The sequence below is a fragment of the Rutidosis leptorrhynchoides genome, chromosome 2 (genome assembly GCF_046630445.1).
Source record: "Rutidosis leptorrhynchoides isolate AG116_Rl617_1_P2 chromosome 2, CSIRO_AGI_Rlap_v1, whole genome shotgun sequence".
NCBI lineage: Eukaryota > Viridiplantae > Streptophyta > Magnoliopsida > Asterales > Asteraceae > Rutidosis > Rutidosis leptorrhynchoides.
In genome coordinates, this window is record NC_092334.1 from 98,090,842 (window position 1) to 98,108,407 (window position 17,566).

The 17,566-nt window shown below is 38.1% G+C and overlaps 1 protein-coding gene across 1 annotated transcript; it reads right to left on the reverse strand.

Moving 5' to 3' along the window:
• Positions 1–10,538: 10,538 nt before the first annotated feature.
• Positions 10,539–16,973, reverse strand: LOC139891209 (alpha-aminoadipic semialdehyde synthase). Its single transcript, XM_071874161.1, is given in 24 exon segments — positions 10,539–10,790; positions 10,959–11,028; positions 11,118–11,279; positions 11,375–11,483; positions 11,556–11,793; positions 11,943–12,101; positions 12,191–12,270; positions 12,347–12,476; positions 12,561–12,678; positions 12,788–12,853; positions 12,930–13,010; positions 13,197–13,250; positions 13,311–13,769; positions 13,850–13,907; positions 14,016–14,176; positions 14,566–14,662; positions 14,867–15,029; positions 15,185–15,260; positions 15,400–15,504; positions 15,670–15,752; positions 15,863–16,036; positions 16,254–16,383; positions 16,484–16,570; positions 16,677–16,973. Coding segments are annotated over 24 exon segments (3,162 nt in total). The 5' UTR covers positions 16,926–16,973; the 3' UTR covers positions 10,539–10,737.
• Positions 16,974–17,566: the final 593 nt, after the last annotated feature.

Sequence of the window (17,566 nt, forward strand, 5' to 3'; positions counted from 1 at the left end):
CCTAAAGCCTTTAACTAGCTAGTTCCATTTAAATTTTCTACTTACAAGTCATCATGGGCTAACTAATTCATAAATATAAGTAGGGTGGGCTTACACTAGTCCATTAACACTTAAAAGGCCCAAGTTGCAAGTAGTTAGCAAGTAATCCAATAAAAGTCCAAGTTAAGCCCAGGTAACTAACTAATAGCTTTAGTTAATTAAAATGATCAATAAAATTAATCATGAATGTAAATAATATCTTAAAATATTATTCGTGCAAGTTCCGGGTGTCACAAAGACGTTTCGGGCATTTAAAGTTCAAGTACGGGCAATCAAAGCAACATTTAAATGTAATAACATACATTCGATTAATCACACGTATTAATAATAATAATTATTAATAAATAACGTTGGAAAAACCAGGGTCGTTACATTACCCACCTGTTAAAGAAAATTTCGTCCCGAAATTTAAGCTGAAGTAGATGGAGGAGTCGGGAAAAGATGAGGATATTTCCGCATCATTTGATCCTCTCGTTCCCAAGTAAACTCAGGTCCTCGTTTGGCATTCCATCGTACTCGTACAATCGGAATCTTGTTGCGTTTCAAAGTTTTGATCTCACGATCCATAATCTCAACAGGTTCCTCCACAAAGTGGAGTTTGTCATCAATAGTAAGTTCTTCCAAAGGTATGATGAGTTCGGGTGCAGCAAGACACTTCTTCAAGTTTGACACATGGAAGGTAGGATGAACTGAGCTCAATTGTGCTGGTAGATCCAAACGGTATGCAACTGGTCCAACACGTTCCAAGATCTCGAAAGGACCAATGTATCGTGGGTTCAACTTTCCACGTTTTCCAAAACGGATCACACCTTTCCAAGGTGCAACCTTCAACATTACACGATCACCAACATTAAATTCAAAGTCTTTCCGTTTAAGATCGGCATAGCTCTTTTGGCGATCACGGGCAGTCTTAAGTCTAGCTTGGATCTGAGCGATCTTCTCCGTGGTTTCGTGAACTACCTCGGGTCCGGTGATTTGCTTTTCGCCTACTTCGGCCCAACAAATAGGAGATCGGCACTTACGACCATACAATGCTTCAAAAGGTGCAGCATTAATGCTTGAGTGATAACTGTTATTGTACGAGAATTCGGCGAGTGGCAAATGCCTTTCCCAGGCCTTTCCAAAATCAATGACACATGCACGCAGCATGTCCTCCAAGGTCTGAATCGTTCGTTCACTTTGCCCGTCAGTCTGAGGATGATAAGCAGTACTCATGTCAAGACGAGTTCCCATGGCTTCTTGCAAAGAACGCCAAAATCTGGAAGCAAAACGGGGATCGCGATCGGAGATGATTGATAAAGGTACACCATGACGAGATACAACCTCTTTGATGTACAGCTGAGCAAGTCTTTCCATTGTATCAGTTTCCTTCATCGCTAGGAAGTGTGCAGATTTGGTGAGGCGGTCAACAATAACCCAAATAGTATCGCATCCGCCCACCGTCTTCGGCAGCTTAGTAATGAAATCCATTGTGATCCTTTCCCACTTCCATTGTGGGATTTCCGGCTGTTGAAGTAACCCAGAAGGTCTCTGATGCTCGGCTTTAACCTTCGAGCAAGTCAAACACTTACCAACATAAGTCGCAACGTCCTTCTTAAGATTCGGCCACCAATACTGTTCTTTAAGGTCGTGGTACATCTTACCTGCACCGGGGTGAATCGAATATCTCGATTTGTGTGCTTCATCAAGTATCAGGCTTCGTAGATCTCCATAGTAAGGTACCCAAATTCTTCCGGCATAACATCGGAGTCCAGACTCTCTAACCTCGAATCGAGAGACAAGTATGTTCAAATGCTCGTGAGTTATGTTCTCCTCCTTGAGAGCCTCAACTTGGGCTACTCTGATCTGGTTGTTGAGGTTCGAATGGATGGTGATGTTCAGAGCCCTAACACGGAGAGGTGCCGTCCTCTCCTTTCGGCTTAAAGCGTCAGCTACAACATTGGCCTTGCCAGGGTGATAACGGAGTTCACAATCGTAGTCGTTGAGCGTCTCGATCCATCGACGCTGTCTCATATTCAATTGCTTCTGATCGAAGATGTGCTGGAGACTCTTGTGATCGGTGAAGATAGTGCTCTTAGTTCCATACAAATAATGTCTCCACAATTTGAGTGCAAAGACAACAGCTCCAAGTTCAAGATCATGTGTAGTGTAGTTCCGCTCGTGAATCTTCAATTGGCGGGAGGCATAGGCAATAACCTTTGATCGTTGCATCAGTACACAACCAAAACCACTCTTCGATGCATCGCAATAAACAACGAAGTCGTCACTGCCTTCAGGAAGTGATAGGATAGGTGCGGAGGTTAACTTCTTCTTCAAAATTTGGAATGCTGATTCGTGTGTGGGTTCCCAAATGAACTTCTTGCCCTTGTGAGTCAGTGCGGTCAAAGGACGCGCAATCAGAGAAAATCCTTCGATAAACCTTCGATAATAACCGGCGAGACCTAGAAATTGGCGAATATGCGTTGGAGTAGTGGGGGTCTCCCACTTGCTGATGGCTTCAATCTTAGCGGGATCAACTTTGATACCCTGGTCGCTCACAACATGACCCAAAAACTGTACTTCCTTCAACCAAAATTCGCACTTGGAGAATTTGGCGTAAAGTTGCTCTTGTCTTAAGAGTTCAAGCACTAGCCGAAGGTGTTGCTCATGTTCTTCTTCGCTCTTAGAGTAGATGAGGATATCATCTATGAAGACGATAACAAACTTATCCAAGTAAGGCTTGCAGACACGATTCATGAGATCCATGAACACGGCAGGGGCATTTGTCAAACCGAATGGCATCACGAGGAACTCATAATGACCATAACGGGTCCTGAATGCAGTTTTCATCACGTCACTTTCCTTCACCCTCAGCTGGTGATATCCGGATCGCAAATCGATCTTTGAATAAACGCTCGATCCTTGTAGTTGATCAAAAAGATCATCAATTCGTGGAAGAGGATATCGATTCTTGATAGTCAATTTGTTGAGTTCACGGTAGTCGATACACATACGGAAGGATCCATCCTTCTTCTTTACAAACAACACAGGTGCGCCCCAAGGCGAGAAGCTTGGTTGGATAAACCCTCGATCTAATAGCTCTTGTAGTTGACTCTGTAATTCTTGCATCTCGGAAGGTGCGAGTCTATAAGGTGCGCGAGCTACAGGTGCAGCTCCTGGCACTAAGTCAATCTGAAACTCTACTGCCCTCGGTGGCGGTAATCCAGGCAGTTCTTCGGGAAAGACATCGGAAAACTCGTTCACAATACGCACATCGTTCACGTTCTTCACCTCAGTTTCTACCGCTTTCACATGTGCTAGGACAGCAAAGCGTCCCTTCTTCATAATCTTTTGCGCTTTCACGCAACTAATGAGGTTCAACTTCGAGGTACATCTCTCTCCAAAGATAACCAGTGGTTCGCCATCTCCTTGTGGTATGCGAAGTGCTTTATCTCCACAGATAACATCGGCCTTTATCTTGCTCAACCAATCCATACCGACGATCGCGTCAAAACTTCCCAGTTTGATAGGTATCAAATCAATTTCGAAATCTGCACCAGCTATGTTGATAATAGCTCCACGACTAATATGGTCAACCTTTTCAAGTTTTCCATTGGCGACCTCGACAAGCATACTTTCCTTCAAAGGAACTAACGACCAATCTAACTTATCACAAAAATGTCTACACACATAGCTCCTATCGGCACCAGTATCAAATAGGACAGAAGCTAAAAGATTGTTGATCTTGAATATACCTGTCACCAAGTCGGGGTTGTCGCGAGCGTCCCTTGCATTAACATTGAAGGCTCTAGCACGTGGTGGTCCGCCATCCTTACGCTTGTTAGGACACTCGTTTCTGAAATGGCCCGTCTTTCCACATTCATAACACTTCTTAGGCCCATTGTTGTTGTGGTTTGGCTTCACATTCAAAGTGGTAACCTTGCAATCCTTGCCAACATGTCCAGATCGTTGGCACTTCTCACAGATAACATTGCAATACCCAGTGTGGTGCTTGTAGCACCTATTGCATTGTGGTAAGGTTCCTTTGTAGTTCGGATTGGTGCGGTTGTTGTTGTTGGGGTTGGTGTTGTTGTTGTGCATGTTGTTGTTTTGCCTGAACCCTTCATGTCGTTTTGCCGGGTTTTGATCATAGTTCCTACCCCTGTTGTTGTTGTGGTTGTTGTCCCATTTCCTCTTTTCACCACTAACAGTTTCGAACTTAGCCTTCTCCGGCTCGTCAAGGATGATTTGATTCAAGAGAGTATGCGCCATGCGCATTGCTTCGGGAACACTTGGTGGTTTGGATGAGGTAACATTACCCTTGATGGACTTAGGAAGTCCCGAGAAGTATTTCTCCAAACGCTTAAATTCGGGGGTGACCATGGTTGGACACATAAGAGCCAATTCCAAAAACCTACGGTTGTAGCTGTTAAGGTCGTTCCCTACAGTTTTCAATTGCATAAATTCGATTTCCATCTTTTGAATCTCGGTTCTCGGACAGTATTCCTCGATCATAGCACATTTAAATTCTTCCCAAGGCGTAGCATACGCCTCATCAATTCCTTTCGCTTGGGCCATGGTATTCCACCATGTGAGCGCGCCATCAGACAGCGTGCAAGATGCAAATTTCGTTTTGTTAGCCTCAGAACAATTGCTAACCCTGAATACCGATTCCAACTTTTCGAACCATCTGGTGAGACCGACGGGTCCCTCAGTGCCACTGAAGTAGTGTGGCTTGCAGTTTTGGAATTCCTTGTAAGTACACCCATCTCGGACGACAGGTGGATTGACAGGCGGTGGTGGTGGAACTTGGGGTTGTCTTTCAGCTAGTGCAGCAGCGACTCGCTCGTTAATCATTTCCTCAATTTGTGCCGCGGTGGGGATAGATCTCCCGTTGGCCATGATGTTCTATACAAACATTTTGACTCAAGTCAAAATCCATTATGCAAATAATAATAGTACATTATATAACAACCAATATGAAAACAGCACAACACATGTTGATTAAATAACGCAAGCAGATATAGGTACCACAAAACCATGAGATGATAACGTAAATAGAACACTTGCGCGAGAAGTAAGCAACACAAATTCCATTCATTAATGATAATAAGTTCATACATTACAATAAGTTCGTGCATTACATAAGTGAAATATGAAATTACAAAAGAGATTACAATACAGAATCTAGTACAAAGTCCTACGGCGATGGTGGGTACAAGATGTCCAAAACATGAGCCAACTGCTCCTCGAGCTCAGTAACTCGAGTCTGGAGAATCTCAATCTCCCGCCTCATTTCCTCATTAGAGGAAGATGGTGGGGCAGGTGGTGCTGGCGGTGCAGGTGGAGCCGGTGGTGCTGAAGTGGATGGTCCGGCTCTGGGTGGAGACGGTAATATCAGTGGGTCGGCGGGGTACGGCACCAGCCGTTTACGAGCAGTGATCCTACGACGCCGACCATAAGCGTCAGTGACAGTACGACCAGGAATTATGCCAGCGAAGCGATACCGCTTCTTCGGCGGGGTAGAAGGTGCCTGAATCGGTCGGTCAGTGGGATCCTCCTCATCACTGGAGTCGTCAGATGAGGTGTCGTCTGAAGAAGCATCGGTGGAAGAACCGTCGTCTGAATCATGCGGTGGTGGCGCGGGTGGCTCAACGTATCCGAAAGCGGCCAACATCTGTCGGTGTCGGCCTGGCGTAATCACGGCTAAGCGGCCGTCGGCAGTGCGTCGGCAAGGTGTGCGCCAGTGATTACGGAAGGGACCTTCCCCGAACTCCGCGGGGATCTCCATGCCACCAATGCGAGCCAGTTGCCTCAGGGGTCTGGAAGAAGACGCCGGGATAGGCACACTAGAGCTAGCTCCAGAACTAGAGGCGCCGGGGTCGCCAGTGGGTGTCGGGGCCGGAATGTCGGCAGCAGCAGCAGCAGCAACAGGTGCAGCAGTGGGTTGAACAACGGGGCCTGAGCCGCTCGGGATGTCAGTAGGTGGAACGTCCGACATCTGAACAAGGAAAAATAAATTTTCCATGTCAGTATGTCATAAAGCAAGCAAATAATAGGCCAACAGTTTAAATCATGTATAACAATAAGTAGCATGGCAATATCAGTAATCGTACGAAACTAGCATGCAATCGAAAGCAAGTAATAGCATGCAGTAAGTTCAGCGGAAACAAGTAAACTAACAAGTTGTAGATTAGCCCTATTAGTGAATCCTACTCGGGTCGGTCTTAGACTCACTAATGCATCCTAATTCCCTACAACCAATGCTCTGATACCAAATGTGACGCCCCGTACTAAATCATCATGTACGGACCATCAACAACAGGATCATTACAAGGTTAAGTACTATATGCGTTTTCAAAACAGAGTTTACATTCATAAATAAAAGTGACGTCATAACATACGTCAATTGTTTTACAAATCAAAAGTATGCTTCGCTAAGTAGAAGCATTAAATAAGTGTACGTGACCATAATGGTCGTTACATAACATAAGTTCATAAGTAAAAAGTTTGAATGCAACATAAGTAGTCATGCGATAACAACTCTAGGCAGCGGGTTCTACAGCACGACTAGTAAGATAGCAGAAACGACTTCAAGCACCTGAGAAAATACATGCTTAAAAAGGTCAACACAAAGGTTGGTGAGCTATAGTTTAAGTATAACAGTAATGTAAGTAGGCCACGAGATTTCAGTGCTACAACGAGCGTTTCAAAAGTATGTAAAAGTATATGCTTAACCGTGGGCACCCGGTAACTAACTTAACGTTTAATGTACCCCCTTAAAGTGCACTTGGCAAGTGCGTATAACCTCGAAGTATTAAACACTCGTTAAATGCTAGCGCTACTAGCCCGAGTGGGGATGTCAAACCCTATGGATCCATATCTAAGATTCGCGTTCACGGTTCAAAAACCAATGATTAAACGTTACCGAGCTAAAGGGAATGTTTCTGCCGTTATATAACCCACACATATATAAAGTTTAAGTACTCGTGCCTAGTATGTAAAACATAAAATCCGCATGTATTCTCAGTTCCCAAAATAAGTTAAAGTAAAAAGGGAATGCTATAACTCACAATGATTAGTAGTAATGGTAAGGTAGTAGTCGGAAAGTGGTGTGCAAGTAACGGTCCAAACGTCCTCAACCTAAGTCAAATAGCACTAAGTCAATAAGTCGTCTCAAAAGGTTTACAAGTACGTAATTAAGGTCATAAGGGTCATCATCAATCATCATTAAACAAAAGGTAACAAGTAAGACTCGTTTATGAAAGTCGTTTAAAACAAAGGCTGACTTCGGTCAGTCACCACGGCCTCTACCCTTACTGAATTAAGGTGAGACCAGTGGTCATGGCTCCGTCTATGAGTCCCTTAAGTGTGGTAAAATTTACAGAAGCAAACTCGTCTTGGTTTGACCGTGGCGACGGTCTAAGTGCGAGTAGGTCAGAAATTTCTGCACAACGTTAAAGGACATGGTAACGATCGGAGGGCCATAAATCCTAAACCGTAACTCGGATTAAGACGAGTCCTATATGAAAAGTTATCTACTCGAAAAGTTCTATCTAAAAATCAAGGTTAGAACAGCCCAGGTCTACTGGTCTGTTCCAGAAGCATCAGGTCAGTAGGTTTTGGACAGAACAGTGGGTTTTGGAGAGTTCCGGTTGTCTCGGTGCTTGATGTTCATCACGGTTCTCATCCTTGATGCGTATAGCTTCAAGTGTACAACTCGTTGATGTATTAACATCATTTTGATCAAGGTTTGTCCATCATAACTCAAGTGCAAGTGTTGTAAGTGTTTGATGAACCAAGGTTACATGTAAGTTTATGAACAAGTTCATGAACACTAAGAAAGATCACAACCAAGTGTTGGATCCATGATACTTGCACCAAAGTGTAAGCTCTTGTTGGTTTCATGTCCTTGTTCAAATGTGTAGTAAGCAACTAACAATAAGAAATAAAGAAAATGAATGATAAGCCTAAACCAACCATGAAGGTGGTATTCTAGTAACATACAACAACCAAGAACACAAGTAACAATTATAAAGATTATAAACTTTAAATCTTTTGAAACAAAATATGTAGAACATAACTAGATAGATTATGTTCTTGGATGTTCTTGATAAATACAAGATATAAGTGAAGAATCAAACTAAAGAGTTGATTCTTGAAACATGTAAAGAAAGACAAGTAAGTAAGTAAGTAAACAACTAGTAATTAACAAGTAATCAAAGACAAGTAACTTTTAAACAACAAAGAACAACAAATGATGATGATGAAAGCCTTTAGGATTTCGGTTTTGTTGTCAAGAAAAGGAAGAAGAACTCATGATACTTACAAAGTTAAAGAGAAAAAGATGAGAGAAAAATGTTGAGAGAAAATGCAAGTCAAGTGTGTGTGTGTTTGAATGAGAGATACAAGGAATGAGGTAATGAAATTTGAAACAACAAAACACTCCTTAAGAGTGCCTAAACCATCGGCCTGCAGCAAAAAGCAAGGGGAATGGGTTTGTTTTGTGGTCTCTTGCAAGTAAAGATCATAAAAGGTGGTTAATGCATGGGGTTTCATGGGGATAATGAGCCAACAAGATTCCTAAAGCCTTTAACTAGCTAGTTCCATTTAAATTTGCTACTTACAAGTCATCATGGGCTAACTAATTCATAAATATAAGTAGGGTGGGCTTACACTAGTCCATTAACACTTAAAAGGCCCAAGTTGCAAGTAGTTAGCAAGTAATCCAATAAAAGTCCAAGTTAAGTCCAGGTAACTAACTAATAGCTTTAGTTAATTAAAATGATCAATAAAATTAATCATGAATGTAAATAATATCTTAAAATATTATTCGTGCAAGTTCCGGGTGTCACAAAGACGTTTCGGGCATTTAAAGTTCAAGTACGGGCAATCAAAGCAACATGTAAATGTAATAACATACATTCGATTAATCACACGTATTAATAATAATAATTATTAATAAATAACGTTGGAAAAACCAGGGTCGTTACAAAGGTTGTGTTTCCTCTTCAGTTGTACGTATTATTCATGACATTTATGGATTCTATTTATATATATAAGACTACATGTTTTGGTTGAGTTTTTTGGCCCACTCATTGTTCAGTTATATGTATTATCTATATATAATCCTTAGTTTGTTTTTAAGTTCTTAGTGCACTTGTGTTATTATTATTATTATATGGTCGACTCTGCCACCTACGTGATATGAAAAACTTAACAAATAACACTTTTATTAATACAAAATACAATTACAATATTACATACTTACCACTATCTCTCTCTTCTCTACTTATAAGCGTTGTTTCTCTAACTCACACCCTTCTTACTTCTTTACAACTTAGGGTGCGTTTGATAAAACTGAATGATTTAGTGCTGAATGGTTCAGAATCTGAATGGTTCAGAGCCTCTGAATAAAGTTTGCTCTGAATGAAAATAAGCTGTTTGATAATCATTAAAATGAACGATATGAACTGAGTAAAACTACCTTATTAACGTGTTACATTAATAAAAATATATAATATACTTGTTAGTTAAGTGATCATGATATGATTTCAGGACAATATTACAGAAAATTTAGGCTCTTAATGGTTAAGAGAGTGTTTCTGCTCTGAATGGTTCAGAGCTTAATTCTGAACCATTCAGCACCATATGTCATTCAGATGTCAGAAACAAACGCACTGAATGCTGAATGGTTCAGCATTCAGTTCTGAACCATTTCATTAAGAGGTAAACAAACGCACCCTTACTTGACAACTTACACATAAATGGAAGCCTCATCATATTTATACTACTCCATGGAAGCTTCTACATGCTAGATATTTTCATGGATATAAAAATATATAGATATTTTCATACATATATCTAGATTTTTCTTTTACATATTAATATCTAGATATTTTTCTTATACATATTAATATCTAGATAATTTTTTCTTATACATATTAATATCTAGATATTTTTCTTATATACATCTACAAATTCCATATTATTCTATACTACTAAATTTGCATTGTATTTTAACAGTTTACGTTATTACAAAGTACATTAGACCAGTGTTTATGGGGTGTCAGAGTTAATCTGACTCCGAGTTTGGCAAAATTTTATGCCTTTAATGTCTGTCATTGGGCGTCAAATTTGACATTTTTGAGGCGTCAATTTTGTTTTCAACGGGCAAAAAAGATAGCTATAGATTTCTTTTAACCAATTAAATATCACCGCGTCATTTATTATTTATTTATTTTCACCAAACTTCTATTTTATTTTAACACATCACCAAAACCTTTTATCTGATCGAATTTGGGGTGTGTAACTAGGTTGTATGTGGTTTGGTGAAGTAAACAGCTGGCTGTAAACACGACGGTGTGTCAACCTGTTCAGTATGTCAACCTGGCCAAGCCAAACATGATCACCCATTCATTAAACGACTCACATGGGTCGACCCATTCGCAACTTAAATCCATTAAAACCCAATGCATATATTTTCGTGTAAAGTCTGGGATTTTTCACCAAAACAAACATAATCATGTAATAGTCTTGCAGAACACAAGAATTTGACCATATACCATTTATTGGTTTCTGTTTAGGGATAATAATCGAGACACATCAATGCGGTTAAGGGGGAATAATATTCATTCATATTCATATTTACATAATTACATGATCGAATTGCACGTATGATAACACGAATTCAAGAATTGGAAGAGAGTCTGTCTGTTGCTACTCAATCTTCTCCATTATGTTGAAACCGTAAGCGTGCAAGATTTCGAGTGCTGCAAATAAGTAGTAGAAAGTAAGCAAGTTGATATAATGCCATTGATATTAATGATATAAAGGGTACCATTATCTAACAATATTCAGTAAATTTATACATGTCAAATCATACCCATATCCATGAAAAAAAAGACAAACCTTTAACCATAAAAATGCATAGAAATTACCTGGCTCATAAACCTCTGGATCTATAGGCCTTAAGACACCAGTTTTTGTAATCTTTTTGGTGAGTAAAAGCTGTATAATTAAGTATATCTTTAGTTACACCAACAACATTCTTTATAAAAGAGATTAAAATAAAATAATAATAAAAAATAAATGCATACCAAAGTACCAATCGCTACTGGAACCCCGACAGTGAGAGCCATGGCACTGATCTCTTTCCCATTTTGTGTCCGACCAAATTCAAGTAAAGTACCCTGACGGTTTTCCGTAGGGCGACCATTAGGAAAATCTACCACTACTTCATGATGCAAAAGAACCATGTCCTGAAATAAGTTCAATTTATTACATCAACTAGTACATACTAACATCAATAAGTTATTTGATAGTTAAAAGTATCTTCAAAATTTTGATTAATTACATGTTCTGTGCTTGTATAGGCTAATCTTTGTTCCATGAGGAGGCATGTGACATCGAATGCACTTCGGCATGATGAAGGTATCTCTGTTTGCTCATAAAATCCCAAAAATCTGATGCAATAAGAAAATTGAAAATTTGTTGGTAATTATATAAAATAATTGAAGTAAATGTTATGTACTTACATTATTGCTTTAGCTGTCCTCGTTGCAGCCTTTTCCTCTTTGCATAATCCAAGTGCTAGTAGTCTTTCTATGATAAGCTTCTCCGCCTTCACTGATTCATCAGTGCTCGTGCTATCGTTCTTCAAAAGTTCATATAAAAATGTTCTATAAGTAGGTCTTTCTTTATTCGTAAGTACTGAACGAACTTCAGTATCGAAAAAACCAATTGTTGCAAGTGTACCCATTATTTCACCAAACCCTGCAAATAGAAACTTCACATAAGATCCAACGGAACCAAAACAAACTTCAATATGTTCCATTGTTAAGAGGGTGAAATCGACACTAAAAAAAGTTTAGACCCAAAATTATTTATGTAACTAAACAGAGAAGCCTGGAAACTCGTAGTACCTTCATAACGAAGGGTCCCACGAAAGACGGTCAATGCTTCCTTATCTATACCATATAAATCTCCATAAACTAACGAGTTGCGATTGGGTAGGACCTCAAGTGCAAAAGCTGGAAAATCATGTAGCCGGAACTTTGTGGCTGAAACGTATATACTATCTCCTGAAAGTTCACACAAACAAACACTCATAACAATAATAAGACAAATAACATATATGTGTCAAGTTCTTCAATAGTATTCAACGACTTACCATCAACATTTATAGTTTCTCCGTTGTGTCTGTAGGTTGCTGGATTACGTCCAGCTCGTATCGCCCCGGCTGGATTCCAACTGAGCAAATTTTTGTAAAAATAAATAACTAATAAGGCTGCGTGTTGTAAAAGCTAAAAGTTACTATTATAGGTACCTGAACTTGTACGCTAATGGATTATTTGCTGCTACAGGAGATGGAATACCGCCACAGTTTGATACAAAAGATCTGACTTTTCCGCCTTGCGCATGTGCTTCGTCGATCATCTTCATCGCCATCATATGATCTTACAACATAATAAAACCAACTAGCTGAATAAATACGTTCATGTTTATATGTATATCTGAAACGAAAATGAATTAAAATCTACCTATTCCAGGATCCAACCCCATTTCACCAAGAATTGTAATACCATTGTCTTTCGCTGCATCATGTAACTTACTAATCGAATCGCTAATGTAGCTGGCGGTTACCAGATGTTTTTTAAACTGCATTAAACCATATAATCATAATCATAATCATAATCATAAACAAAACAAGAAACTACATAAAGTAAGAAGACTAAACAGCTTGCTAAGTTCAGGAAGAGTATGGTACCTCAATGCAGGCATTAGCAATGGTATCATGAAAACTTGCAGGCAATAGACTGATAACAATATCGACCTGCATAAATGCATAATAAAAATTTGGTACATCGATTATCATCTTATTACGAACAAATTTAGTACATCGGACCTACCTGACTGAAGTACTTATAGAGACTATCACGATCCATCACATCCAACTGAACAGCAATTGCATCTGGAATACCTTCTATTATCTACAATCATCAAACAATTTAAACTATAATTTCATAATAACAAAAGTGTCAAATAGCATTCAGTTGGTCCCACTTAACCCACTCCATAAAGTAATCAAGAACACTGAACTTAACCCAGCCCATAAGCAGAAGAAAACTCATCATTATATTACAATAATGGGGTTACATAGTAAAAGTTAAGTGTACCTCTTCTGCATCCTTCAAAAATAGTGATGCAACTATAACTTGAACACAATTCTGCTCCACAAATTCTGCTATGTTACATGATTTTGTCCATTCAGGAGGTGTATTACTTCCGACCAATGACAAGAGTTCGACAGCAGGTTGACAAACGCGCCCTGCACCTAAAACGAGAATCATGTTCCTCTTTTTTGAACTGTATCCTAAGTTAACAGAACTATCCTTAACTTCACCAACTTTCAATGCAAACACATTCGTTTTTCCGTTTGGAACTCGATGACCTTCTTTTGGATTTGCTATAGATGTCAAGCTGTCGACTATCTTATCAAGAACCGTACTATCATCTGCACCAACCTGCAGATGGTTACTCATGGTTTATTTGTTTTCAGTCCGTTAAAGAGATAATTATAGCTAATGATAAGTATGTTTGATACTCACTTCGAGTTCTGAGTAAGACGTTGAGTCGGTGCATTGACCGACTTGACATTTGACTAGATGAAAAGATCCCCCAGCAGCTTCAATAATATCCAACGCCTCATTGATCAGAAATTGGTCAAAAAGATGACCACTCAGAGAAACCTGCAAAAGTCAAAGATAAGTCAACTAAGACTCATTATAAAGTCAACAGCTGTGCGAATGAAGCAATTGTAGGAATGTACCAGAATAGTGTATCTCTTCCTGTTTAATATGTTGTTCTCAACGTCTTCTGAAACTTCTCTGGAAATTTATATTTATAGGGGTAGATTGTTACAGGTTTATGTAACCGAAAGATATAGAAAACGTCATATCGAATGGAAACAAGTTCAGTTTATTAGAAATACTTACGGTGTATTTCTCATTCGGGGGATATATTCATATAACGGAGTAAGAGTTCCTCCATGTGCTATACAGGCTCGTCGTAAGTGAAGAGGCAGATCTTGAATATCCTTCATAGAAGCTAAGTTCCCAACAAAATGGGAAAGAACATCACCAAAATGTTGGGAAGCCTTTATGATATATTAACTAGCATGTTAGATTCAATACTAAATTACTAATACAATAAAAAATGGAACTTAATTAACATTTTTTGAATAGCCTGTGTAACAACATGATAACAATATAAAGAACTCTTAAAAAATTAGGAGTCAAATTTCCCAAAAAATTGAAATAAGTCAATTTCACAAAAAGTCAAAACTTGACAAAAGGTCAACATTTACATAATAATGGTGAAAAGAAATTTAGTGCTATTTTGTTATAAAAAAACACTTTTTTATGGATGTTAGGTCAAATGACCTTTATAAAAATGTTATGCAAGTAATTTTTCCTGGAAAACAACGATAACTATCTTAGCAGACAGAATAAACTGAGGAAGATGAAGCAAGTAAAGGTAGATCACCTCTTTAGCAAATTCAGTTGGGAGAATGTCAACAGCTAAACATATTACACCGTCACCTTCAATGTCTTCATGATACGTGTCACCAGATGGGTCATATCTGTTAACAGGCAGAATCAAGCTATTATCAAGAGTTGAAGACAGACAAAAGTGAAGTACATATATGGACTTCACTATAAAAACATGTGTGCTATCGTGACAAAACTACTCATGGACAGTAAAGTAACAGAACTTGGTGTTGATAATACTGAATATACATAATGAATTTATTGGTATGTATAAGTTTACAGAGGAAAAAATATACCTGAAAAGAGGTGAGTCAATTGAGGTGGCTCTGTTCACAAATTCTATTGATCCACCTATATCACAAGTTATATCACAAATCCCAACAAGCGGACCGTGTAGATCTTTTAGCTGCTTCGAACTCAATAAGCGAGGATATCTTCTCTCCCAGTACATACAGTTAACTGCTCATGCCACATAACACCTTTTAAGTACTTGAAATATTGCATAACCAGTTCAAATGGTACTTCCATTTATATAGGAAAAAGAACTACATAAACTCAAATGAACAAAAAGGAAAATATAGTACTGAAATGTTAAACAGTAGCCTTTTACAGACCTATTACAGATGCATATGGAGCAACCTTTTCATGAAAGATCGGCCTGTAGCGTTCTGGATGTGCATAGTAATCATCCTGGAATCAAACATCTTTTGTTAACTCATATTGCATAAAATATTCTTACAGCAAAGAAATGATAACTTATTCAAGTAATATAAAGATACAAATGCCAACTAAGGAAGAAGGAACCAAAAAAGTCAACACAAATACGTACTTTATCAAAAGGTACGGCAGGATCATTATGTTCAACCATGTCTTCACAAGTCACAACGCAGCCATACACTTGGAAAGCTCGTTTCGACTGAGACGGTTTGCCAGCCTAAATGAAAGACCGTCAATATGAGATGCAATTATCTATCTTTTTCTACTACAGTACATACTTACAATTTCGAAGAAGGCAAATGCTAAAAAGGATTGTAACAACTCGACATATCACACGTAAGGAAAAAAAAAAAAGAGAGATAATAATAAGCTAAATATTAACCTTGTTAAATAGTTCTGGTAATTTACTTGAATCCACAAAAGTATGAGGAAGAAGCTTGAATATTTCTTGTGCTCCAAGAGAAACTGAAACATAAATCCAACATAAATTAACATAAACTAGACATCATCATGTAATTTAAAATAATACTTTAACAAATCAATCATTATATATATGGATTATAGATCACTAATACCATTTCCAGAACCAGTGAAAACAAAAACTATAGGACATATGCTTGAGGGCAATCCAGTAGTAGCTATCTCCTCACCCACTGAAACAATTGCAGCCTTTGCAGCAGCCAATGACGGATACATATACGATGAACCTAGCGATAGAAATGGCGTCGAGTAACCAAGACTCAGATACCCTGAAAGAAAATAATAATAATATCATAATTTGTAAAATTTCAGTGAAGAGGGACAAGGTAGAAAAACAGAGCTTGTAGACAGAGTTTAGTATCTCATAACAAGTGATTCAAATCAAATTTCATTGCAAATTAACAATTGGAAATTACCTAAATACCTAATTAATAATTACATACAAAAACATAAAAAAACAGCAAATCATTGAAGAAATTTGCTTACTTCTTCCTAATCCACTTAAGAAATCGATAAGTCCGGCTCTACCGGCAAACTTGCCAAATGCAAGTAACCTTTTCCCTTCATCTCCTACTATAAGCTCGTAGTCGAACAATGATGCCCTTTCAGCCAATATCTACACACAATACCACACCATTAAGAATATACATATACATATATACATACATATACATATATACATGATAACATTATGAACAAAAGGAATGAACTAATACTTTATCTAGCAAAGGCATATTCTCTTTCTGCGCCTTATGTGTATGCGAAAAAAATGCATACGATCTATCAGGCAGAATCATCTCCAACTGCAAGAACAAACATTAAACCAACAAACGTTACGTAAAAATACAGAATTAAAAAAAGCACAAAACTTTAGTATCTTATATGTTTACCCGTTTATTATGTATATACCTTTGGTTGTTTGATACCCAAAATGAGACCACACTGAGATAAATCTTGAGAGATTTCACAACCAACATCTTGATAAAGTGCATCATGATGAATTCTTTTAGTTGACGGTTGTACGATTATTCGTGACACTTGGGCTTTATTCTTGTCACTATGCAAAAGTTTAGCACAGTGCGATGGTGTTAAAGGTGCTCTTCTTTCCCATTTGTTTGTAGATTCTGAAAGTATCCCTATAACTCCATTCCCATTCATCTTTACAACTACTTCAATTATTTACCTAATTGTCATATGCATATATACATATATAAGGTCTCGTGAGAATTATAATTTAAATCACATCACATTTTACATTATTTTAACTTATAAATAAACGGTCCTTTTCACAGTTTTTCTTTTTCTTTTTTAATCCTAATAAAGATAAAGATAGTGATACTTACGTGGTATCATGAAAACATACCTTATATTGTTTCTTTGAAAGAATGAGAGGGATGAAAATGTAGTAAAGATAGTAGGTGGTGATTCATAGTGACGTGTGACAACAATTGATAAAATAACAGAGTTGTACACGGGATAACGATGAATAAGATGATGACGTTGATGACTAAACAAAGACGTGATAAAACTTCCCACGTTTATTTTTTATTTTTATTTAAATTTTAATTTTAATTTTAAATATGTTGCTTTTGGTAGTGAAAGTGTGTGCAACGCATTGCCAAATGTCAAGTTATTCACATGACTGTATTTAATAGCGACGTAACTATATATGTCTATCATTTTTGTAGGTTTCTTTCTTTGTCTTTTTGGTTTTTATTGATTAGTTTTACAAATGCATTTTGACACTATTTCAACGGCGGATTAAGCAAATTATGGCAAATCTTTGATCTTTAGCTATT